Source organism: Excalfactoria chinensis, unplaced genomic scaffold (genome assembly GCF_039878825.1).
Source record: "Excalfactoria chinensis isolate bCotChi1 unplaced genomic scaffold, bCotChi1.hap2 Scaffold_347, whole genome shotgun sequence".
In the NCBI taxonomy this organism is placed as follows: domain Eukaryota; kingdom Metazoa; phylum Chordata; class Aves; order Galliformes; family Phasianidae; genus Excalfactoria; species Excalfactoria chinensis.
In genome coordinates this window covers 25,465-51,631 of record NW_027315635.1, presented here as the reverse complement: position 1 = coordinate 51,631, position 26,167 = coordinate 25,465, and the positions used below count along the sequence as shown (strand labels likewise).

The window sequence follows — 26,167 nt, the reverse complement described above, 5'->3', positions numbered from 1 at the left end:
GAAATGCAAACCCTCCCACGCTTTGCTTCCCGCTCCTTGCTTTGCTTTTTGCAATGGGAGAAGTGAGCTGAATGGAGAAGGAAGGGGGGGGGGGGGACACCCGATCTTGCTTTGCCCTGGGGGTAAACAAACGGAGCAGAGGGGAGCTTTGCACAGGGGAGCTTTGCACAATCAATCCGGGATGCTTCGGTTCAGTTCAGAGCGTGGGGTGGGTTTGCAAAGTGCACGGATGGGGTTGGTTTTTGCTTTTGTTTTGTTTTGTTTTTGCTGGGGAGTTGAAAGGTTCAACTGCTTTGCCCCTTGCACCGGGCCTCGCTTTGCATCGCAGTTCCCTTTTGCTTTGCATGGCTTTCCTCTTGCGCTGTCGCTTTTGCTTTGCATCGCGGTGCACCTTTGCTTTGTATTGCTTTGCATTGCAGTGCCCCTTTGCTTTGCATTGCTTTGAACTGCTTTGCATTGCTTTGCATTGCTTTGCATTGCTTTGCATTGCTTTGCATTGCTTTGCATTGCAGTGCCCCTTCATTGCTTTGCATTGCTTTGCATTGCATTGCTTTGCATTGCTTTGAACTGCTTTGCATTGCTTTGCTTTGCTTTGCATTGCTTTGCTTTGCTTTGCTTTGCTTTGCAGTGCAGCTTTGCTTTGCACTGCTTTGCACTGCATTGTCACTTTGCTTTGCATTGCTTTGCATTGCAGTGCCCCTTTGCATTGCTTTGCATTGCAGTGCCCCTTTGCATTGCTTTGCATTGCAGTGCCCCTCTGCTTTGCATTACTTTGCATTGCTTTGCATTGCAGTGCCCCTCTGCTTTGCATTACTTTGCATTGCTTTGCATTGCAGTGCCCCTCTGCTTTGCATTACTTTGCATTGCTTTGCATTGCAGTGCCCCTTTGCATTGCTTTGCACTGACCCTTCGTTTTGCATTGCAATGTGTTTTGCTTTGCACTGCATTTCCCCCCTTTGCTTTGCATTGCATCGCATTGCACTTCCCCCCCTCTTGCTTTGCACTGCATTTCCCCCCTTTGCTTTGCGTTGCAGCGCCTCTTTTTGGGGTAAAAAACCACCATTTCCCACTTTCTCATCCCCTGAACGGAGCTGATGGTGCAAATCATCCTCTTAAAAGACAGATCTATTAAAATAATGAATAAATTAACAGTTAATTGACGTAATTAAAGAGATACGGATACGTATCTTGGCTCTATAGGGACGAACTGAAGGCGTCGAATGGGGCCGTGATAATAATAAAGGTTTGCATGAATCAATAGGGGAAAAGCAAAGAGCTGGGAAAGATGGGAGCGAAAGGTGAAAAAAAGAGTAAAAAAACACCCAAAAAAAACACCAAAAAAAGGTTAAAATATAAAAATAAAACCGAGTTTTTATTGCTTCGCCCCAGAGCAAAGGCAGCGCCGTTCGTCCAATGGGAATAAAGGGGTTTTTTTTTTGGGGGTGAAAAGAGATGGGATTCGGGTCGGATGGCCTCCATTTCTTCTCATCGGCATCGGTGGGTCCCGCCAGGATGAAATCAGCCCCAAAACTCCCATTTTTCACCTCAATTTGGGGCCGGATCGAGGCCTTCATATCCATTTCAACGGTGCAATTCCGGAGGTCACGTGACCGCCAAAATGGCGGATTGCCGACGGTTTTTTTGGTGGTCACGTGACCTCCCGCCATCACATGGTCCAATCAGGTGACCCCACCATAGGCTATAAAGATAATGAGTGCTAATTGCTGTAGGTGATAATGAGGAGAGACGCGTGGGTTTCCTCTTGCATCCGTCCCCCCATCATGGCGTCCTTATGGGGCAGGATAGACCGGGGCTTCCACTTCCATCCTTATGGGGTTGGGGACCCGGCTGGAAGAGAGGAGATGGGGAGGAAGGGCTGAACCTTATAGGGCCCATATAGGAGCGTGGTTGGATGCCATTGTGTTCTATGGGGTTCCTTCTATCCATATCTATAGGAAAAATGCCTTATAGGGCCCATATAGGAGCGTGGTTGGATGCCATTGTGTTCTATGGGGTTCATTCTACCCACATCTATAGGAAAAGTGCCTTATAGGGCCCAAAATGTGATTTCTGCTCAGGATTGGCCCCATAGCCACCAAGATTGACCCCATAACCACCAGGATTGGCCCCATAGCCTCCAGGATTGGCCTAATATTTGGCAAAAAACCCCTAATATTTGTCAAGATCCCCTAATATTGGGCAAAAAAACGCTAATATTAGGCAAAACCCCCCTAATATTTGTCAAGATCCCCCAATATTGGGCAAAAAAATGCTAATATTAGGCAAAATCCCCCTAATATTTGGCAAAATCCCCCTAATATTTGTCAAGATCCCCCAATATTGGGCAAAAAAAAACCCCTTAATATTAGGCAAAATCTCTGAATATGAGGCAAAATCACCTGATATTTGGTTAAAAAACACCCTGATTTTGGGCAAAATCCACAGATATTGGTCAAACCCCCCTAATATTTGTCAAAATCCCCCAATTTTTGGTCAAAATCTCTTATTATAAGGTAAGATTTCCCTTCCTTTCTCCCGATGAAACGGCCCCATCACCCGCATCACCCCATTGCCTTCCACCTGGTTCCCATTCCCCATTGAATGACCCAGGGGATCTCGTTAAGGGCGATTAATTAACCCCAACCATCCCAACACGGGGCTGTTTCTCAGCGTGGGGGGGAGATGAAAGCAGCAAAGCAAAAATCCACTTACCAGAACAACCTCCTTTTGCTTTTTGGGTCTCAATCGCTGTGGATGAAACCAGACAAGATGGAGGGAGTCCTTTTCCCCCCATTGACCCCATTGAATCCTCTCCCACCCCCTCAACACCCCATAGATATTTTCCCTATCACCCAGGGGTTAAAATCAACCAAAACCAGCCCGTTTTTCCTCCATCTTTCCTCACCATCCTGTAAAATCCTTGGCTTTCCACGCGTCCACCACCTCGGCGATGCTCTGAGCCGCGCGGCCATTGGGCAACATCAAGTCATCCTCCGTGTCCCCATTGAAGTTACCGCACGGGGCACAGAGTTTGTTGACCAGGGAGGCCTTGACAGTCAACGTCACCTCCCCAATGGGGCTGAATTGCACCTCCAAGCCTGAAGTGTGGGAGATGGTGACGTTCCCTGCTGTTTTATCGATGGAAACGGCTTCGGATATCGGGGTTGGGAGGCGGGTAAAGAGACCGTTCACCTGAATGGGTGGAAAAGAGCAAAAATCGGTCAAAATAGAACCCAAAAAAAAGGCAATAGAAGCCAAAAAAGTGCATCTTGAAGTCACTCAATGAAGTACGTTCGGCTGCGGCATGACCCTATGGGTGACCATTGGTGTGACCCTACAGTATTGGCATGACCCTATGGGCAACCATTGGCTTGACCCTATGAGCGACCATTGGCATGACCCTATGGGTGACCATTGGCATGACCCTATGAGCAACCATTGGCATGATCCTATGGGTGACCATTGCCTTGACCCTATGGATGACCATTGGCATGACCCTATGGATGACCATTGACTTGACCCTATGGATGACCATTGGCATGACCATATGGGCAACCATTGGTATGACCCTATGGTTGACCATTGGCATGACCCTATGGATGACCATTGGCTTGACCCTATGAGCGACCATTGACATGACCCTATGGGTGACCATTGACATGACCCTATGGGTGACCATTGGCATGACCCTATGAGCAACCATTGGCATGACCCTATGGGCGACCATTGGCATGATCCTATGGATGACCATTCACATGATTCTATGGATGACCATTGCCATGACCCTATGGACGACCATTGGCATGACCCTATGGGAGACCAGTTTAAGTCTAATGGGGAGGATCTTGGGTGACATTTGGCCCTAGAAGGGCTCTTAGGGAGCTGCTTCCCTTCCAACCAGCTCAATGTAGACATCTACAAGCTCTATCCTAAAAGGAGACCTTCAACCTCTACCCCAAAGGGAGACCTTCAACTTCTCAAAAGACCTCCATCCTCATCCTGAAGGAATGATTTCTACCCAAAATCTCCAGTTTTGCACCCAAAAGACAAGCAACCTTATATGAACAAGAGAACAGAGCCCCCCACCCCCATCCCACACACCCCCTCCCCAAATTTTGCTCCTTAAACTTAGGCCCCATCCGTTGTGGGTCAGGCCTGAGCTCACCCAAACCTCCATGTTGCTATTGATGGTGATGAAAGCTTCCCTGAAGAAGACAAAGGCAGCCACAGCAGCTGGAACCCCATCGTCCCGACACTCGCTGACCTCCACCACCACCTTGAACCAATGGGCCGACCTCTCGTCGCAGAGGGCGGCCATTTTGTAGGTGCCGCTATGGGGCAGTTTTCCTCCCACCCCGTCAAATGTGGTCATGGAGGCTCCAGGGGAGATCTGACAGCGTCCCTCCTCCTTCAGGCACCGCTGTGTCCCATCCCGAGCCACGCAGACCTCATTGGGGGGACAACGGGTGGGCTGGCAGCTGAGTCCTTGCAATGGGTGGCAGTGGCATCTCATGGTGCAGTTATTGGAGGTGATGGTCTCGCCCGCCTGCAAAGGGAGAACTCTGAGGTTAATTTGTCCTTTGTCCCTAATTGTGAAAAGGGGAAAGAAGTCCCAGGTGCAGGTAGAGGTGTTCAACCTCTACCCCAAAAGGAGAACCTTCAGTCTATGCCCCAAAAGGAGAACCTTCGATCTATGCCCTAAAATGAGACCTGCAACCTCTACCCCAAAAGGAGAACCTTCAATCTATGCCCCAAAAGGAGACCTTCAACCTCTACCCTAAAATGAGACCTTCAATCTATGCCCCAAAAGGAGACCTTCAGTCTATGCCCCAAAATGAGACCTTCAACCTCTACCCCAAAAGGAGACCTTCGATCTCTACCCCAAAATGAGACCTTCAATCTATGCCCCAAAATGAGACCTTCAACCTCTACCCCAAAAGGAGACCTTCAACCTCTACCCCAAAAGGAGACCTTCAATCTCTACCCCAAGAGGAGACCTTTAATCTCTAACCCAAGACAGGACAACACACCCCATTAAAACGCTGAGCCCCCAAACCCAATCTGGGACATCATTCATTGAACACCAAGTCCCCAAACCCACTACATCAATACAAGACAACCTTCACCATCCACAACCAACCCCCCCCTACCCCAAAATAGACGGGACGACCCCCCCACCCTATATATATCTCTGACTCCTCCTCCACCCCCAAAAACCTTTCGGGTCAACCTCACCTTGAGGTACCTCCCCTGATGGACACATCCACATTGCTCCAGGGACACACAAGAGCTGCCATCGAAGAGGAACCCATCATCACATTGACAGCCCTCAAAGCACGGCCAGCTGCACGGGGTGGGCACGGAGAGGCTGGCACAGGTGAAGTCGCAGGTGCGGGTGCAGAGCTCGTAGTGGCTGTGGGGTGGGCAGGAAAGAGCTGGGAAAGAGGGGGGAAAATGGGTTTTTTAATGGTGAAACCCCATTTGGGTGATGGGGAACCCCCCCAGATTGAGAGCCATGGGGTAGGGATGGGAAAGAGGGGGGAAAATGGTTTTTTTAATGGTGAAACCCCATTTGGGTGATGGGGAACCCCCCAGTTTGAGAATCATGGGGTAGGGCTGGGAAAGAGGGGGGAAAATTGGTTTTTTAATGGTGAAACCCCATTTGGGTGATGGGGAACCCCCCCAGTTTGAGAGGCATGGGGTAGGGATGGGAAAGAGGGGGGAAAATGGGTTTTTTAATGGTGAGACCCCATTTGGGTGATGGGGAACCCCCCCAGTTTGAGAGCCATGGGGTAGGGATGGGAAAGAGGGGGGGAAAATGGGTTTGGTTTTAATGGTGAAACCCCATTTGGGTGATGGGGAACCCCCCCAGTTTGAGAGCCACGGGCTCAGGTATGTGGTGGGTTTGGGGATAATCTTGTGGATTTTGGGATAATCTCGTGGATTTTGGGATAATCGCGTGGATTTTGAGGATGATTTAAGGGCAAAGAAGCGAGGCATGATTTGATGCTGACAATTCACGCCACATCTTGGTCCAAACATCCAATATTTGCCCCCAAAACAGCGACGACAACAACACAAAAGGCCCCCACTTGTAAAATGTTACTGCAGGGAAAGATGGATCAAGAGGAAAAACGGGACCTCGGCGTTTCTCCGGGGGGTGTTTTGGGGATATTTTGGACCACTTACGGCAAAAGTCCGCCGTCCTCCATCTTCCAATCTCAGCACCAGCAGCTTGGCAAGCAGCAGCGTAAGCTTGCAGGCTGTGGCACAGAGCATCCCGTGCCCCATTGGCTGCACAAACATCATGGAGGCAATGCTGGAAATACTGCACCGGGTTCACCCATTGGTGGCACGACCCGAACGGCCCCGTTGGGTGGCTGATGATGCCGCATTCATCCCCGCTGCCATAGGGAGCAATGGCAGCAGCATCGCACGAAGGACACGGCTTCCCATCGCAGCCTTCGGTGCAGCCACCATCAGCTGAAGGTGTTTTCCAAGAGGTGACAAATTCCTCCGTGCTTTTAGCAGGGGATCCGTCGGGGAGCAGGAAATCATCACCAGGATCCCCATTAAAGTTGCCCCCCAAGCCACACACGCGGCCCCGGTATGCATTGGGGATAGTGACCAGCAAATAGGTGGCTGCGTTGTAGAGCAGACGGAGGCCTGAGGTGGTTTGCAGGACGAGGTTGGTCCCCTCTTGCCCAATGTGGAGCTTTTGGTCTTCCAGCACCAGCGGCAACGTGAAATGCTCACCGTCCACCTGGAGAGTGTGATTTGTGCAAGGGTTTGTGCACCCCAATGGCAGCGGTGCACGGTTTGCATGCACATGTTGCAATGCTGCAAGCTTTGCACGCCCCAAGATGCGATGGGGAGGTTCTGCGTGCATGCCTACATGCAGCAGGGGGGTGCTCTTTGCAAGCACCAGGGGAGTTTTGCACTCATGCATGCACCTGGAGATGTATTGCAAGCACGGATGCAGCAGAGAGATTCTACATGCACACATGCATGCATGAGGGGTCGCTTTTTGCAAGCATGGGTGCAACAGAGAGATTCTACATGCACACATGCATGCATGAGGGGTCGCTTTTTGCAAGCATGGGTGCAACAGAGATTCTACATGCACACATGCATGCAACAGGAAGGCACTTTTTGCAAAACCTGGATGCAATCCAGGAGGCTTGCATGCATGCATGCATGCACGCACGCACGCACACACCAGGAGACTTTTTGCAAGCATGGGTGCAACAAAGAGATTCGACATGCACACACGACATGCAGCAGGGGATGCTCTTTGCGAGCACCAGGGTATTGTTGCACAGGTGCAATGCAGCCCTTTGCCCCGAGCATTGCTCCTGACTCACCATCACCTCCCAGCGCCGCCCTTGCTCCATGCTGACCGCGTGCCCATAGACGCTCACCGTCACCTTCTTCACCAGCGCCACGTCGCCCTGCCCCCCACCATCATGCTCCAGCAGCACCGAGAAGTTGGCCAAGCCACGCTGAGGTCTGCAGACCTTGGCCAGCACGTAGCTGCAAGAACCCCGCAGGTCGAAGGCTCGACCGTCAAAGGTCACATAATGGGGGTCCCCAGACACCACCAAGCGCCCGTAGCCGGCAGGGTGACAACCCAGCACCCCATCCTGCACCCTGCACTCCTCGTGGGCGCCGCAGGACGCTGCCCTGCACTCCGTCACCCCTCCGGCTTTGCAAACGCATCGCTCCTGGCACGAGGGGTAGAACTCCGCTCCCTTCTTGTAATAGAGGCCGCCGTGTTCGCAGCCGCAGTCGGAAGCCGGGACGCATTCGGAGCCGCTCAGGATGAAGCCGACGTCGCAGAAGCAGCCCTCGGTGCATGGGGCTGATGGGCAGCCTTCAGGGAGGGCATGGGGTCGGCAGGTGGGAGGGCAGGCAGCACCGCAGAGCTCGTAGTGAGCGTGGGGTGGGCAGACGGGGGCTGCGGGGGGAAGGGAAAAGGGGGGGCAAAAAAAGGGAGGGGAGGTGAGTTATAGGGGAAAAGGAGGGGGTTGTTGGGGAGGAGAAAGGGGAGGAGGGGGGAGAAGAAGGGGAGGAGGAAAAGGGATTGTGAGGAAGTGGGGGAAATAAGGGGGTCTGTGGGGAAAAGGAAAGTGGGAAAATAGAAGGGAAAAGGAGAGGAAAGTGGGAAAAAATAAAGGAAAAGGAGAGGAAAGTGGGAAAATAGAAGGGAAAAGGAGAGGAAAGTGGGAAAAAATAAGGGAAAAGGAGAGGAAAGTGGGAAAATAGAAGGGAAAAGGAGAGGAAAGTGGGAAAAAATAAGGGAAAAGGAGAGGAAAGTGGGAAAATAGAAGGGAAAAGGAGAGGAAAGTGGGAAAAAATAAAGGAAAAGGAGAGGAAAGTGGGAAAATAGAAGGGAAAAGGAGAGGAAAGTGGGAAAAAATAAAGGAAAAGGAGAGGAAAGTGGGAAAAAATAAAAGGAGAGGAAAGTGGGAAAATAGAAGGGAAAAGGAGAGGAAAGTGGGAAAAAATAAAGGAAAAGGAGAGGAAAGTGGGAAAAAATAAAGGAAAAGGAGAGGAAAGTGGGAAAATAGAAGGGAAAAGGAGAGGAAAGTGGGAAAATAGAAGGGAAAAGGAGAGGAAAGTGGGAAAAAATAAGGGAAAAGGAGAGGAAAAGGGGAATTGTGGAGAGAAAGAGGGGGAAAGTGTGGAACTGAGGGGAAAAAGGAGAGAAAAAGGGGGGATTGTGGAGAAGATACGGAGAAAAAAGAAGGCGTTTTCAAGAAGAGGACATAAGAATAAGGGAATTCGCAAGGAAAAATAGGATTAAGAGGGAACTGTCGAGGTGAAGTAGGAAAGGAGGGGATAGGGCAGATCAGTGGGGAAGTAAACCCGATTTTAGGGGCACTTTGGGATCCCATAACCCTTCACTTGAGCCCCAAGAAGGCATAAAAGGAGAGGATAGGACAATTCAACTCGATTTTAGGGGCACTTTGGGATCGCGTAGCCCAGGGGATGGCGTTGAGCTCAAACCCTTTAATTACTGCCCCTAAAAAGGGTCAGGGGTGGGAAAATCCCAACACTCACCACAGAAGGACGACGTCCTCCACTGCCCCACGGCAGCCCCGTTGCTTTGGCACTCCGTCATATAAGCAGCCACCGCTTTGCAGATGACGTCCCTCCGTCCTTTGTACTGACATGCATCGAAAGCACAGTCCTCCAGGAACGGCCCTGGGTCAACAACACGGTGACAGTCCCTGAAGGGTCCCCTGCTGGCCCCAATGACCCCACAATACTCATCACTACGGTAGGGTCTCTTCTGCTCTTCGCCGCACGTTGGGCAATCCCCAACGCAACGCGCCGAGCAACCGGGGACATCCTTGACCTTCCAGCTGTCGGCAAAGCTGATTTCATCTTCCATTTGCTTCCCGTCGTGGGAAATAAAGTCATCTCCGGGGTCGCCGTTGGCGTTGCCACAAAGGCCGCAGATGGAACCAGCGTAAGTGTCGGGGGCGATGACGCGGGCGTAGCTGTACCAATCAAAGCTGACCCGTAAACCGAAGGAGGTGCGGATGAAACCGTGGACGCCGCTGTGGTAGAGCTCATAACGGTCCTTGCGGGTGAATGGGAGCTCCACGAAGGCCCCGTTGAGCTGGGGGGGGGGGGTGGTAAAAGGGGAGTGAAGGGAGAGGATCATAGGGGAGGTCGGGGGGTCGGGAGTGAGGATTATGGGGGAGGTTGAGTTGGGGGAATGGGTTGACAAAAGGGTTGGGGGTTTCTGTGGGTTGGGTGGGTTTTGGGGGGGCTCTTCCAGAGTGTTTTGGAGGTGGAATGTTGATGGGAAAACAGGGTTTGGGGCGATGTTTTGGGAATCCTTTGCACCAGGAGGGTCTTATGGCCAATGAAGGTGGATTAAGACTTGGGGTCTTTGGTGGGGAGGGTTTGTATGGGTCGGTCTCTTTGGAAACATTTTGGAGATGGAAAATTGTTGGGAAAAAGGCAATTTGGGGGCAGTTCTTTGGTAATCCTTTGCACCAGGGTCGTGGTTTGGGTTAAGGTTAGGGTTAGGGTTAGGGTTAGGTTTAGGGTGTCCTCAGGGCCCACCTACCTTCACCTTCCGCGGGTGCTCCTGGCTCATGCTGATGACATCCCCATACACCTCCATGGTGACGGTCTTGGTGAAGGAAACTGCTTTGCTTCCCCTGTTGTTGTTCTCCACGGTGACGTTGAAGGGGACGAGAGTGGGGTCGGATGAGCAGAGGGCAGCAAACTGGTAGATGCAGGTCCCTTGGAAGTCATACTTTCTCCCATCAAAGGTGGTGTAATGAGGGTCGCCCGTCCCGATGCAGGTGAAGGTTTTGGTTGCTCGGCGGCGTGGGGGGCTTCTGTCCACTGTGCATTTCTCATTGGGTGCACAGGACTGTTTGCCATCCGTTTGGCTCCCTGGATTCAGGTAATGTGGGTTTGGGGGGCGGTTTGGGACAAGAAAAAAGGCCAACACAACCCTTCACATCTGATGGAGAATCAATTGGTTCCTACGAGCAGCTCAGAGTCTCCAAAATACCCCATAGGGGCAACTCTTGGGAAAAAAATCTATGTTATTCTGCATGTTATGGACATCTGAAGTCAAACAATGTGGATTTTGGGGCAGTTTGGCACAAAAAGACCAGCACAAACCTTCACCGGCCATGGAGATGTTGGCTCAGTTGATATCTGGGCCAATCTGGGAACCCCAAAATGCCCCATAGGGGCAACTCTTGGGAAAAACTCAACGTTATTCTGCATGTTATGGACATCTGAAGTCAAACAATGTGGATTTTGGGGCAGTTTGGCACAAAAAGACCAACACAACTCCTTCCCAACACAACACGTTGGCTTGGTCAATGCCTACAAGCAACGAGTCGGCACAAAACCCCTTTTTCCTCCCCCAAAATGCTCCAGAACCACCCATTGAAGCTCACCTTGTCCCCTCGTGTCCTCCACCGTGTCCTGCAGTGTTTCTTCCTCCCTCCAATCCTCCTGGCATGAAGGATCTCTCCAGCTCTCAGCCCAATCCGTCGCGTCGGCGGCCACGCTGCCATCGGGACGCTTCATCTCATCCTCCCCATCCTCATTGAAGTTCCCACAGAGCCCACAGGTGGCCCCGAAATAACTGCTGGGCACAGCCACCATGATGGCCCAGTCCTCATCGTAGGTCACCTGCAGCCCAAAATCTGTTTGCAGGACGATCCTGCCTTCGTTTTGGGAGATCTGGACTTTTCCATTCTGCAGGTTGGCCGGCAGGGCGGTGGGTTGGTTGTTGACCTCAAAACGAAGGAGGAAAAACTTCATTTCAGCTTTTTTTCTCTTAACCAAAAGTATTCGGTGCCAAAAATCATCAGTTTTCGGTTCTTCCCCGAAGAAGCCCCAAACCAACCCCAAAGCTTCCATAGAAATAAGGGAAAGAAATGAAGCAGCCCACAGGAAAGCATGGAGAAACCTCGTCTCACCCCAGAAAACCGGCCTTTCTTCTTCCTTTTCTTCTTCCCTTCCTTTTCCTTTCCTTTTTCTTCCTTTTCATTTTCTTTTTCCTTTTCTCTTCCTTTTCTCTTTCTCTTTTCCTTCTCCTTTTCGCTTTCCCTTCCCCTTTTTTTCTTTATCTTTTCATTTTCTCTCTCTCTTTTCATTTTCTTTTCCTCTTCCTCTTCCTTTTCCTTTCTCTTTCCCTTTTTCATCCCCTTTCCCTTTTCCTTTTCCTTTCTCTTTCCCTTTCTCATCCCCTTTCCCTTTCTCTTTCCCTTTCCCTTTCCCTTTCTCTTTTCCTTTTCCTTTTCCTTTTCCTTTTCCTTTTCCTTTTCCTTTTCCTTTCCCTTTCCCTTTTCCCCTTTTCCTCCCCCTTTCCCTCTTCCTTTCCCTTTCCTCCTTCTCTTCTTTACTTTTTCTCTTTCCTTTTCCCCTTTTCTATCCTTTTCCTTTTCTCTTTTTCTATTTCTTCTTTTAGTCTTTTCTCTTTTCTCTTCCCCTCTCCCTTTCCTTTCCATTTATTTTTATAACTCCTCCTTTTCCCATTCCTTTTCCTTTCCTTACATCTATTTCCACCCCACGACCCCCGATTGGCACAGTTCCCTCCCGAAATACCCCCACACCACTCAGAGAAACCCACCTGGATTCTGCCACCCTCTCCCATTTGGATGGAGACGTTGTACCCGTGCACCAAGACGTTGGTCAGCCGCTCTTTGAGATCTCCTTCGCTCTTCTTCTCCTCCACCACGAAAGGAACGAGGGTGGGATCGGCACCGCAATACTTGGCAATGGTGTAGGTGCAACCACCCCGGATATCCACATCCATCCCATCAAAGGTGTGATATTGCAGGGACCGTGACCCCATGCACGTCCCCATGTAGTCGTGGACACACAGTGCTTCCCCCTTCTCCATTCTGCAGCTTTCCTTCGCACGGCATTGCGTGGTCCGGCACGGATCTAAGAGAAATCATGCACCATTCGTGGCCAGACCCATTGGTCTGACACATGCAGCCCTGGGGGAATGGGTTGTTTGGAGGGGGATGGGTTATTTGGGGGGGGGGATGGACTGGGGGTTGAACTAGAAGATCTCTAGAGTTCCCTTCCAACCCTTACAGTTCTGTGATTGATTGGAGGGGGGATGCATTTATTTATCATAAATCCCCTCCTAAACCTGCTGGTTATCCCCTCTCAGAGCTACCGGCCCTTGTAATACGTGAGAAAACCCAAATTTCAGCACTTTTTAGCTTACTTTTGCAGATGCTGCAGGGATGGAAAGGGAACGCCGGAGACACCCGGCTCAGAGAAATCCATTTTGATGTGGTTTCGCCCTGTGCCACCGCCCCATTTCTGACACAGATGGGAAAGGAGAAGTGGGGCTGGGTGTGGGGCACTCACCACTATCACACACTGCCATCAGCCCATAGGATTTCTGCTCCCGGATCCCCATGCTGAGCACCCCGAAAGGGGACGTCTTGTGCTCCAATGTATGGACGGCAAACTGACTACCCAAGCTTTGCCTTGCCCACGAATATTCCGTGCCCAGGATGGGCACCCACATGGTATTTCCTAAGGGTGTTTTGTTGAGCATTATCCCAGCCACCTCTGAGGTCTTGGCTATCAGCAGGACGTAATTCTCATAACCCTCCAAAGCGAAGACGTTGTGGGAGAGACAATAGTCGGAGACATCTGGGATGGTCATAAAAAACGGGTCGTAAGTGATGGAGTCTTTGTTCCCTCCATCACCAAAATAAATGACCTGGATGCCAGCATTGGCAGAGAGGTACAACGTATTCGGGGCTTGGAGTCCATAGAGAGTTGAACGACCGGCCCGAAGATCCCGAGTAGATTTGCTCATCCCATGTTGAGATTCCACCTGTGTGCGTTGGGACGTGGAGACATAGACTATGTCAGACTGAGTGTCAAAAGGCAACGGAGGCACGATGAAGGTGCTGCCCCAGCTGGAAACAGGTTGGAGCTGCTCTACTAAATGGTCACATTGGGTGAGTCTTGCCACGCATGTGTGGCCGGTGAAGACGGCCACTGGTTTTTGTGCCACGACGCGGGTACCAGACATATCTGCTGGGCTTTGGAGCTGGGCTGCTTGGAAAGGCTTGAGTTGAATGGGGAGCACGGAGCCACGAGGGTAGGATTGGCCTTGGTAGGTCACCGTGCCTTTCAGGTGCAGCTCAACAGTGGTGGGTTCGTCCCACGCAACCACCGTGAATTCACCGTAGCGGTCGGTGCCGACGTTGGGTGTCACGATCTGGTACTCAGTGCCCCAGCTGTGCAAAGGGTAGACCACGGTGGAATCCACCGAGGTGGGTTTCTCATTGATGGCCACCAAGGAGATGGGGTTGTTGGCCTTCACCACCACTGTGTTCTCAAAGGTTTTGCTCCCCACCATCTCCGCTTGGGGTGGGATCTTCACCAGGACGGTTTGGCCCGTGGTCACTTGCACCGTCATCCTCAAGCCTGGTTTCTTCATGGAGATAGTGACGGATGTGAAGGGAGAATAACCTCTGATCAGCAGCTTGAAGTCGCTGTTGAGGGTCTGCTGCAAGCCGTTCTGCATGAAGGACACCACAAACTCTTTGCCCAGGTGGTGTGGGGCCGACACGGCAACGTTGGGGTAATGAAGGACGCCTGTGGAAGTGCAGGGCAGGGGGAGATTTGCCATCAGATCAGCTGTGGTGACCTGAGATGGGGACTCAGAGTCAAGCTGGCCTTCAGGCAGAACCTGGTTTGATCTCGATTGGGTAGAGGGTCAATTTGGAGGGATATCGGGTGGGAGAAGTGTTGGTTTGGGGGGATCAGATCATTGGATTTGATGGGTCCTCAATATTTGGAGGGATATCCCATAGGAGAAATGTTGGTTTTGGGGGGATCAGATCATTGGATTTGATGGGTCCTCAATATTTGGAGGGATATCCCATAGGAGAAATGTTGGTTTTGGGGGGATCAGATCATTGGATTTGATGGGTCCTCAATATTTGGAGGGATATCCCATAGGAGAAATGTTGGTTTTGGGGGGATCAGATCATTGGATTTGATGGGTCCTCAATATTTGGAGGGATATCCCATAGGAGAAATGTTGGTTTTGGGGGGATCAGATCATTGGATTTGATGGGTTATGGGTTATGACCAGTTATGGAGCAGCCCTCCAACCCCACTTAACTCACCCCATAAGACAACGGTCCATCCCCATAGAATTACATGGGATTTTCTCCATCCTGGGCTGTCAGCCATGGGTTCTTCAGCTGTAGAAGGTCAGAAATCATTGCAAACCACCAAAAGCTTCCCAACCTAAAACTCACCTTTCTGTGCAGCCCCAAAGGCTGGGATTTATTGCACTTTTCTCTTTTTTAAGTGTATTTTTTGGCAAATCAGTCAATTATACCACAAAAATGTGTTGTTTGGGTTTCCCTTCCTTTCCCCTTCCCTTTCCCTTTCCCTTCCCTTCCCTTCCCTTCCCTTCCCTTCCCTTCCCTTCCTTACCCTTCCTTCCCCTTCCTTCCCTTTCCCCTTCTCCTTTCCTTCTCCTCTTCTTCCTCTTCCTCTCCCCTTCCCCTTCCCTTTCCCCTTCCTCTCTCCTCCCCTTCCTCTTCTCCTTCCCCCCCCTCTCTTATTCCCAGATCCCCAGAACCTGCTTTTCTTTGACACTTCCATGTACCCCCCCCCCCCCAATTTGAACCCCCCTCCCCCCCTTATTTCACATCTCCATGGAATCTGACCCAATTCAGCACAGTTTCTCCCAAAATTCAAACCCAGCTTTGAGAACTTGTTTGGTTCCCCCCCCTGCCCCCCTTATCTCCCTCTTCTCTTTTTCACTCCTTCCCCCTTTCCTCACTTTCCTCCCTTTTCCCTTTCATCCTTTCCCTCCCCTCTTCTCTTTCCCACCTTTTTCCCTTTTCACCTTCCTCTTTTTCCCTTTTCCTCTTCATCCTTTTCCCCCTTTCCTTCCTTTATTTTCTTTCCCCCTTTCCCCCCTTTTTTCCCTCCCCCCCTTTTCCCTTCTCTCCTTTCCCCCCTTTCCCATCTCTCTCTCTCCTTTTCCTTCCCCCATTTTTCCTTTTTCCCCCCTTTTCCCCCTTCATCCCTTTCCTCACTTCCTCTTCCCTTTCTTTTTCCTTTCCTTATATTCCTCCCCCCCTTTATCCTTTTCCCTTTTTCCTCGTTCTTCCTTTTCCCTTCCCTTCTTTTCCTTCCCTTTCCCTTCCCTTCTTTTCCTTCTCTTCCTCCCTCCTTCCCCCCCCCCCCAACATTCACTTTTTCCCTTTCAAATTAAACCACTTTGACCATTTTTCCCCACCTTTTCCCATCTTCTCTCCCCTTCCCATCATCATCCCCCCCCCAATTTCCCTTTCATTCATTTTAACTCTTCCTTTCATTTCCCCTTTTTTCTCCTTTTTCCCCCCCAAAAAAATCATTCTGGGGCCGTTTTAATTCAATTCCAGCCAAGGATGCAGTGATGCAGGACATCCCATAGAAATCCCTGCTGCGTTTTCTGCTCCGACAGCAAACAGATGAAATATCAAACAGAGCATCTTACCCGATCCCGAATCTTACCCGGGTCCACCCCCAAAATGCTCCTTTTTGTCCCCAAATCCTGACAGCGAATGACAAAAGTAACCCGGGGAAAAAGGGTAAAAGAAAACAAAAGGGCAAACGACCCCCAGGGAACGTCCCCACCCAGAGGTTTGACATCATGCTTGGCGAGAAGGGAGGTGGAAAGCTGGGAAGGATGCGGGTTGGATGGGAAGCTGCAGATTGATGTAATTGTACCCAAAAATACGTATATATACACACAGAATAGTAAGTGGTGATAACAATAACAACAGCAGGAGCCTGATTTGATAAAGAAAGAAGGTGGGGGGGGAGAGAAGTATTTTTTTGGCTTAAACTGCCCCAAAATTGGAAGCAGACTTACGATGAAGTGAGAAATGGGCGATAAAAATGAGACAGTGCAGAAAAATGGGCTGAAAAAAGAGGAAAATAAAACAATTTGAAAAAGGGAAGGGTGGGAGGAGGGAATTTCTGCACAAATCCCTTCGGGAGGGTGATGAACTGGGGGAGAATTTGGGGTTATTTAGGGGGAATTTGGTGTTTTCTTGCACACGTGTTGTGCGCAGGTGTGTTGCACGGCCACGTGCTCACAGCTCACATCCACAAACCCACTTTTATGGGGGGAAAAATCCCGTTTTATTGGCCTCCCGCTGATCTGTTTGCCATAAAACGAGGAGTTTTGCCCTAAAATGACTCATGTGGGCTCCCAGACCTGCATGAAAACAACGGGAAAAGGGGAAAACCGAGGCAGAACGTTTGGAAATCTCTTCCTATGGGGATTCTTGGGGATTTCTGCCACTCGCAGACGCTGCTCAGAAATGTCAGTTTTGGTGTTTTCATCCTTTTTCGTTATTTTTATTTTTCCCCTCAAATCTCATTATTTCTTTTCTTTTCTTTTTCTCTTTTTAAATTTTCCTCAAATTTCCTTTTCCTTCCTAATTTTCCTTCATCTTTCCTTTCCTTTCCTTCCCTTTCCTTCCCTTTCCTTCCCTTCCCTTTTCCTTTTTCTTTTCCTTAAATTTCTCTTTTTTTTTTCTTACATTTTCCCTTTTTTTTCTGCTTATTTTCTCCCCAGGCAGGAAACCCCTGGAGATCAGAATTCACCCCCCTCCAGAGCACACAAAACCCTTGAACTTATGCATAAAAACGATGGAAAACACACCAGAAACAGCACAGAGAACCAAAAAAAAAAAAAAAAAAAAAACCACCAAAAAAACCAAAAACACAAATTTTGGGGGTGAAAGGGCAGAAATCGGTTCAAATAAACCCTAAACATCCCCCCCAGTGCGCACAGAGGGCTGAGAAATGGAGGGGACACCGGAGCCACGATGCCTCAGCTTCAGCTTTATTGCTCTGGCAGAGGTTGATTTGAAGGGGTGTCCATAAGGGATGGGGGCCAATGGGGGTCTGCGATGCGTCGACTTGATCCTCAAGATCAAACCCAAGGCATGGGGAAAAAGGGGGCAGAGCCAAAACCGTTCCTTCACGTCTTCCTTTTTTGGGGCCGTTTGGGGCCGTTTTGGGGGTTGTTTTCTCCCTCTGAAATACAACTCACAGCCAGCACCTCTTGTCGGCAGCAGAGTTGGGTTTCTCGGTGGGGACCCCGGTCACCTTGAAGTCATCCACCTGGAAGACCCAACGTCCCGGCACGTTGACGTTGGAGGTCTTGGTGATGTTGATGACGGCTTCGGTGCGGGAGCCGGGGATGTTGTAGTAGTTGGTTTCATCCCCGCTGTTGAAGCCGGCCTGTAAAAGAGGGCAATGTGGGGGATTTAAGGCCTGATATCTATAGGATAATCTCCAACCGTGGCATCGTGACCCCCAAAATATAGTAGCATAGATTCACCAAGGTTGGAGAAGACCTTCAAAGATCATCCAGTTCAGTTGCAAGCCAACATCCTCCCTTTCCCTTTCCCTTTCCCTTTCCCTTCCCCTTTCCCTTCCCCTTTCCCTTTCCCTTCCCCTTTCCCTTCCCCTTTCCTTCCCTCTCCTCCCCTTTTCCCCTTCCCTTCCCTCCCCTTTTCCCCTTCCCTCTCCCAAAGGAGTCCCAGGGCTGTCTCCTACTTTTGGTATAGACCACAAAGCCATTGCAGGTCAACCTCTGGTAGAAGACGCATCAACCTCCTCCTGCTGTTGACTCCGATGGTCCCCCAGGGAGCTTTATGGGCTGTCCTCCCTCTACTGAACCTCATATCGATCCCATACAGCCTTACAGCTCAACCTCCCCCCTCAATTCCCCTTAATCCCATTCCCCTTCAGCTCCACCTACGTGAGCCGGGGTGCCTCCAAGGCCAGTTTTGGGGTCACCGCCGCTCGCTACCCCCGTGGTCCATTGGATGTCCTTGTAGTTGAGGATGACGAAGGACGTGTCGGCGCTGGTGGTGAGGGTGGCCTGGAAGGTGTTCCCCTAAGGGAAACAAAAGTAGATAAAATGGCATCATCCGTGAGCATTCCAGTGCTCTACCAAAGCATTCCTCTGCAAGGGGTTGGCCAGAGGGATGGTATAGTGTGAAAAATAGGGTTTCTACCCAGGAAAAAAAGGTCAAAAATGATCGGGGGGGGTAAAAGGTTTTGGGGACGATAACTGTGTGTCAGCAGCCAGACGATGGCTGGGGAGGCCTGTGTAGGTGTGCAGGGCTGGGAGGTAGAATGAAGGGCATGGAGAAAATGGCCTTGCCTCAAGGATTGTGAAGGGAAATGAAAGGGTGGGTTGGGAAGGCCAACGGGTGGGACAAGAAAGCCAACAAAAAGCATTATGGAGCAAAAAATAATAGTCATTAATAATAGGCCACGGGGTCCAACAAGTGGATCATAAGGCCAGAGCCTGAGTTGTGAAGGCTGAGAAATGGGTCAGAAAGAGAGAAAAAGGTGTCGACATGGGAGTTTCAAGGGCAATGAGTGGGTCAGAGGCCCCACCAGTAGGTTGTGAAGGCAAATGGTTGGATATTGAGGCGAACCAGTAGGTTATGAAGGCCAATGGGTGGATCTTGAGGCCTATGGGTGGATCTTGAGGCCAACCAGTAGGTTATGAAGGCCTATGGGTGGATCTTGAGGCCTATGGGTGGATTCTGAGGCCAACCAGTAGGTTGTGAAGGCCAATGGGTGGATACTGAGGCCAACCAGTAGGTTATGAAGGCCTATGGGTGGATCTTGAGGCCAATGGGTAGACCTTGAGGTCAACAGGTGGGCCACAGGGCCGCTAAACGAGGCAGGAAGGCCAGCATAAAGGTTAGAAGACCAACAGATGGGCTGTAAAGGCCAGCAGGCCGAGCTCTCCCAGCAGAGCTCTGGTTTAGGCTCATCCCTGTCCCCTGCCATCAAAACTGATGGCCGGGATCAGTTGCTTTTTGTCCACGTGACCTCATCTTTGGGGTCTCTACAACGCAGCTGACCTTGTTGCTTTTGGAGTCGTAATAGGCCACGTGGTCCCAGGTGGCCACGAAAGCCCACGTGGCGGTGAAGGGGATAGAGGGGAAATACTGGTTGATGTTTTGGGTGATGAGTTGGAGCAGCTCCGGGTCGGTGGTCTGACGGTAGAAGATCTCCCCACCGAGCACGTTGTCCACGTCGCCCCAATAGGGTGCCACAAAGGGACGCCCGTCGGCGAGGGGGAAGGGGTCGGGGGTGTATTGTTTGACCTGGGTGTCGAAGGAGATGACGCCGTTGTTGTTCACCTGCAAAAGGCAACGGGTTGCTGTAGAGCTCTACAGGTCAGGAGCTCTACAGGTAGAGCTCTACAGCCCAGCACGGGGTCGACTCCTTGGCTTGGTCACGAGTCAACCCAAGTCTTCTCTATGACTCCATGAAGAGCCAGATACATCCATGAATAAGGTTCTATGTGTAGAGTTCTGGTGTATATCTATAATAATATATAATATAATAATATCTATATATCTATAAGTATAGATTTGGGTGGACAAGTTCAGGTGTGCTCCGTCCCACCTCCCCCTTTGTATTGAATGAATGGGGGGCTAAATGCTCCCAATCCAGCCACATGAATCTATATCTATACTTATAGATATACTTATAGATATAGATATACTTATAGATATAGATATACTTATAGATATAGATATACTTATAGATATAGATATACTTATAGATATAGATATACTTATAGATATAGATATACTTATAGATATAGATATACTTATAGATATAGATTCATGTGGCTGGATTGGGAGCATTTAGCCCCCCATTCATTCAATACAAAGGGGGAGGTGGGACGGAGCACACCTGAACTTGTCCACCCACCTCCCATCTGTTGTGCTGGAAGAGTGAGGTCCCCCCCCCCCCAAAGACCCCCATCCTGACCCCCACAAGGACGCTTTGATTCGCCATAGGAAAAACAAAAGAAGCTCGATAGGGAAACTGAGTCAATCCCACGCAAAGGTCGATTTTTGGGGCAAAATAGATTGAAAGAGGGAGTGGGAAACAAAAAAAAGAGGGGAAAGATGGGAAATGGGGAGAGGTGCAAAGGATGTGAAGTTGTGTCTCACGTACGTAAAGGGTTCGGTATTCTTTGCCATAGAAAGTGAAGGGCACGGAGAGGGGCAGCCTCTTGGATGTCCCGTCATCCAGTTTGGGGTTTTTACGGTCACCCTGGTCCAGGCCATAGGGATAAAGCAAGGAGGCTGCAGAAAGGAAGAGGGGGGAGGTGTTAGGGGAACCCCCCATAGCTCAGCAAACAGACCCGGTGTGTGTTTTTGGGGTGAAACCCATCAAGTTTGGGATTCCTTCTTATGTGTCTATGAGGAAGATCCGAAGCAGAGCAGAAATAAGCCTGATTTTGGGTGGGAATATCATTTATTAGGGCAAAACCAATGGCCCAGGTGCCCATTGGGTTCCCATATCTCTACCTGGAAGACCCAAATCAGGGGGAAATAACCCCAATTTTGGGTAGGAAAACCATTTATTTGGGCAAAACCAATGGCCCAGGTGCCCATTGGGTTCCCATATCTCTACCTGGAAGACCCGAACAAGGGGGAAATAACCCCAATTTTTGGTAGGAAAACCATTTATTAGGGCAAAACCAATGGTGCAGGTACTGACTAGATTCCCATATCTCTACCTGGAAGACCCAAACTAGGGGGAAATAACCCCAATTTTGGGTGGGAATATCATTTATTAGGGTAAAACTAATGACCCAGGTACTCACTGTATTCCCATATCTCTACCTGGAAGACCCGAACAAGGGGGAAATTGCCCCAATTTTGGGTGGGAAAACCATTTATTAGGGCAAAACCCAATGGTGCAGGTACCGACCTTCGGGTGTTGGGTGGACGTTGGTCACCACTCCTGCAGAGGAGAGAAAGGGAAACATCAATTGCTGAGCAATAATCAGCCCCGTTTCCTTCAGCCCTCACCCACCTGACACGAGGAGGAGGAAAGCGAAGGAGGATTTCATCTCAATTCCTGCAAAAATGGTTAAAAAGGTCAAAAAAAAACACTATACATTTTCTTCGAGCAACAAGAACCAACCGCCGCGTGCACGTTTTCCATCCATTTTAAGTCTTATTTTCATCCTATTTTGCCCCATTTTGGAGGATGGGATTCAACACCCCCCCAGGAGCAAAAACTGCTATAAATCAATAGGGATCTTTTTTTGGGGGAGAAAAGGTGCAAAATCAGTCATTGAGCTGTGATAAAAAAAGGCAATAATCATCAAAGAGCTGAGGGAGGAAAGAGGATCCGCGGCGCCGTTTGGGGTGATTTAAGGTGAATTTGTGCAAAAAATACACCCCCAAAACACATTAAATCTGGACCAAAAGGAGCCTTTTTTGCCCCAAATCTGCTTGTTAATTTTTCCCCTATTTTTGCTCATTTTCTCGTGGTTTTTTTTTTGGCTCAATCCTTGCGATTTAAAGGGGGGGGAAATTCTTACCTTGCCCTCCAGGTTCGGTCCCAATTTCACCTTAAAATGGCCCAAAAATGAAGCACGGATGTGAGCTCAGCTGCAAAGAAATGGGGCTCCCGACCCACCCCTCAGCCTCCTTATAACGCTTAAAAATATATATATAAATATTTGCTCTTTTTTTTGGTTAAAAAAAAGAAGAAAAGACAAAAAGCAGAAACGCGATGAATTGTGCTGACCCGGCTTTGGCCTGAAGTTGAAATCCCCATATGGGAAATCAAAGGGGGAAACAAAAAAAAAAGGGTGAATTTGGGGTCGTGGAGATGTTTTGGTTTCTGTAGAAATCCAGATGGGGTTTTGGGTGAAAATCCAGCCAAAAAAGAACAAAATCCCACCAAAAATAAAGGAGAAAAATCACCACGTTTCTATTGGAGAGATGATAATGGAGCTGATGGGGCCAAAGCATTGCAAATGGGGGGGGGGGGACATAGGGGGGGATATAAGGGGGGGATGTTAATGGGGGGACATAAGGGGGGATGTTAATAAGGGGGGACATAAGGGGGGATTATAAGGGGGGGACATAAGGGGGGACATAAGGGGGGGACATAAGGGGGGGACATAAGGGGGGGACATAAGGGGGGGACATAAGGGGGGGGACATAAGGGAGGGGACATAAGGGGGGATGTTAATAAGGGGGGACATAAGGGGGGATGTTAATAAGGGGGGGATTATAAGGGGGGGATGTTAATAAGGGGGGGATATAAGGGGGGATGTTAATGGGGGGGATATAAGGGGGGGATGTTAATGAGGGGGATATAAGGGGGGATGTTAATGGGGGGACATAAGGGGGGATGTTAATAAGGGGGATATAAGGGAGGATGTTAATAAGGGGATATAAGGGGGTATTATATGGGGGGGGATGTTAATGGGGGGGATATAAGGGGGGATGTTAATAAGGGGGATATAAGGGGGGATGTTAATGAGGGGGATATAAGGGGGGATGTTAATGGGGGGACATAAGGGGGGATGTTAATAAGGGGGATATAAGGGAGGATGTTAATAAGGGGATATAAGGGGGTATTATATGGGGGGGGATGTTAATGGGGGGGATATAAGGGGGGATGTTAATAAGGGGGATATAAGGGGGGATGTTAATGAGGGGGATATAAGGGGGGATGTTAATGAGGGGGATATAAGGGGGGATGTTAATGGGGGGACATAAGGGGGGATGTTAATAAGGGGGATATAAGGGAGGATGTTAATAAGGGGATATAAGGGGGGATTATATGGGGGGGGATGTTAATGGGGGGGATATAAGGGGGGATGTTAATGGGGGGGATATAAGGGGGGATGTTAATAAGGGGGATATAAGGGGGGATGTTAATGGGGGGTGGATATAAGGGGGGGGATGCTAATGGGGAGGGATATAAGGGGTCATGTTAATGGGAGGGATATAAGGGGGGATGTTAATGGGGGGAGATATAAGGGGGGATGATCCATTGCAACATACCCTATAGATCTGCCCCCATTGCAACATGCCCTATAGATCTGCCCCCATTGCAACATACCCTATAGATCTGCACCCATTGCAACATACCCTATAGATCTGCACCCATTGCAACCTCACCTGCATCTCTGCCCCCATTGCAACACACCCTATAGATCTGCACCCATTGCAATCTCACCTGCACATCTGCACCCATTGCAATGTCACGTGCTGGTCTGTACCTATTGCAATCTCATCTGCCCCCATTGCAACATACCCTATAGATCTGCCCCCATTGCAACATACCCTATAGATCTGCATCCATTGCAACCTCACCTGCACATCTGCCCCCATTGCAACATACCCTATAGATCTGCACCCATTGCAATCTCACCTGCATCTCTGCCCCCATTGCAACATACCCTATAGATCTGCCCCCATTGCAATCTCACCTGCAGATCTGCACCCACTGCAATGTGATGTGCTGGTCTGCACCTATTGCAATCTCACCTGCATCTCTGCCCCCATTGCAACATACCCTATAGATCTGCCCCCATTGCAACATACCCTATAGATCTGCCCCCATTGCAACCTTACCTGCATCTCTGCCCCCATTGCAACATACCCTATAGATCTGCCCCCATTGCAACCTCACCTGCACATCTGCCCCCATTGCAACATACCCTATAGATCTGCCCCCATTGCAACCTCACCTGCACATCTGCCCCCATTGCAATCTCAGTTGCATCTCTGCACCCATTGCAACATACCCTATAGATCTGCCCCCATTGCAACATACCCCACACTTTCACCCCCCTCACCCCCCCAATTCAAGCCGTTGTTTTTGCTCTGAGGCTCCAATATAGGAAGGCAAACAGCTGCATTTTGTCCCTTTTTGGCTCCCCTCCTTCTTCCTCTCATCCCAATTCTTCGGAACCCTGGAGCTGTTTTGCAACTTGACCTCCTCGTGTCCCCCCCCCCCCCTCCCCCCAATAGGGTTCATCACCTCCTGCCCTCATCCTCACCCCCCCCCTTTGCCATCAAATCCTCCTGATTCAGCCCAAAATCAGTCCCCATTTTTACACACGTTTTCAGTGCCAACCCCTTTCTCCTCTTTCCCTGGGGGAGGAAATTCTTGGGTATAAAAAGGGCAGATTTAGGGGCTGGTTGTTCATTTCCCCCCCCCCCCATCCCTATTCAATCACCACCCCAACCCCCTTCTCTCCTCCCTGGGCTTTAGCAAAGGGGCTGCTTGGAGGAACAGAAGGTTGGTGGTAAGCGATGGATTTTTAAGGGGATTTGGGGCTTTTTTGGGGGCGGTTCCAAAGGGCTTTTTTTGCTCGTCTTTTAGGGTCAGGTGGGATCTCAGCGTGTGCCCCCACACCTGGGCATAACGAGGTCTATGGGGTGTGTATAAGGGGGTGGTTCATCCAGCCATATAATAGAGGATCCAGCTGGGTTCAATTGAGCTCGAAATGGGTCAAAAAGGGTTTTCTGCCCCAAATACATCCATGTTTATGAGGTCTATGGGGTGTGTATAAGGGGGTGGTTCATCCAGCCATATAATAGAGGATCCAGCTGGGTTCAATTGAGCTTGAAATGGGTCAAAAGGGGTTTTCTGCCCCAAATACATCCAGGTTTATGAGGTCTATGGGGTGTGTATAAGGGGGACGTTCATCCAGCCATATAACAGAGGATCCGGCTGGGTTCAATTGAGCCCGAAATGGGTCAAAAGGGGTTTTCTGCCCCAAATACATCCAGGTTGAACCCCCATCTCTATCAGTGGGGTTTGGGGTTAGATGGGTGATAAACCCCAAAGATCTGAGCCACTTTACCCTAAATATGTGGGGTATTAAGGCCAGCAGGTATGGGGGGATATGGGATGGGATATGGGATGGGATATGGGATGGGATATGGGATGGGATATGGGATGGGATATGGGATGGGATATGGGATGGGATATGGGATGGGATATGGGATGGGATATGGGATGGGATATGGGATGGGATATGGGATGGGATATGGGATGGGATATAGGGGGATATGGGGTGGGATATGGGAGGATATGGGGGGATATGGGGTGGGATATGGGAGGATATGGGGGGATATGGGGGGGAAGGAGACACTTGTCCCTAATAATATAGGGTCCTAAAGACCCCAAATCTGAAACCCAAACTAAACCCAAAGGGATGGATGGGGGTGGTGGAGCTGCAATGGGTCCAAATATGGGGTTTTCAACCCAAAAGATATGGGCTATGAAACCCTAAAGATTTGGGGTGCCAGATTCTGGGGATTTTTAGGGTGTTTTACCCCAAACTTATGGGGTGTTGAACCCTATAGAAAGGGGGCCCTAAACACTCAAATTATGGGGTGAATCCCTCCGAATTATGGGTTGTGTAACCCTAAATATGGGGTTTTCAACCCAAAAAATATGGGGTCTGAAACCCTAAAGATTTGGGGTGCCAGATTCTGAAGATTTTAGGGTGTTTTACCCCAAATTATGGGGTGTTGAACCCTACAAAGAGGGGGACCTTAATACTCAAATTATGGGGTGAGCCCCCCCAAATTATGGTGTGTGAAACCCCAAATATGGGGTTTTCAACCCAAAAGATATGGGGTATGAAATCCTAAAGATTTGGGGATCTGGACCCAAAAGTTGCACAAAATCCCTTTTTTCCCTTAAAATCTGAGTGATTTTGGGGTCGGTTCATCCAAGGGTGGACTCATTATAGGATATTTGTGGGGGGGGGTGGGATTGTTTGGGGTGAATTGATGGGATAACGGGA

At 49.9% G+C, this 26,167-nt stretch overlaps 2 protein-coding genes across 2 annotated transcripts; both read right to left on the bottom strand.

Annotated features, from left to right (window-relative positions):
• Positions 1-1,665: 1,665 nt before the first annotated feature.
• On the bottom strand, positions 1,666-14,155 carry LOC140264930 (IgGFc-binding protein-like). The gene is made up of 12 exons (XM_072360835.1): positions 12,874-14,155; positions 12,119-12,435; positions 10,938-11,280; positions 10,085-10,419; positions 9,064-9,628; positions 7,371-7,957; positions 6,190-6,763; positions 5,236-5,435; positions 4,166-4,546; positions 2,906-3,192; positions 2,713-2,748; positions 1,666-1,848 (listed from the first exon to the last, which is right to left on the bottom strand). Exons 1-11 carry the CDS (start codon positions 14,153-14,155, stop codon positions 2,742-2,744), a joined length of 4,878 nt encoding a protein of 1,625 aa, XP_072216936.1. The 3' UTR covers positions 1,666-1,848; positions 2,713-2,741.
• Positions 14,156-17,379: 3,224 nt separating this feature from the next.
• LOC140264931 (sushi, nidogen and EGF-like domain-containing protein 1) lies at positions 17,380-22,052 on the bottom strand. Its single transcript, XM_072360836.1, has 7 exons — positions 21,926-22,052; positions 21,412-21,456; positions 21,307-21,339; positions 20,545-20,675; positions 19,434-19,715; positions 18,311-18,448; positions 17,380-17,787 (listed from the first exon to the last, which is right to left on the bottom strand). The coding sequence occupies exons 2-7, from the start codon at positions 21,446-21,448 to the stop codon at positions 17,593-17,595; spliced, it is 816 nt and encodes a 271-aa protein (XP_072216937.1). The 5' UTR covers positions 21,449-21,456; positions 21,926-22,052; the 3' UTR covers positions 17,380-17,592.
• Positions 22,053-26,167: the final 4,115 nt, after the last annotated feature.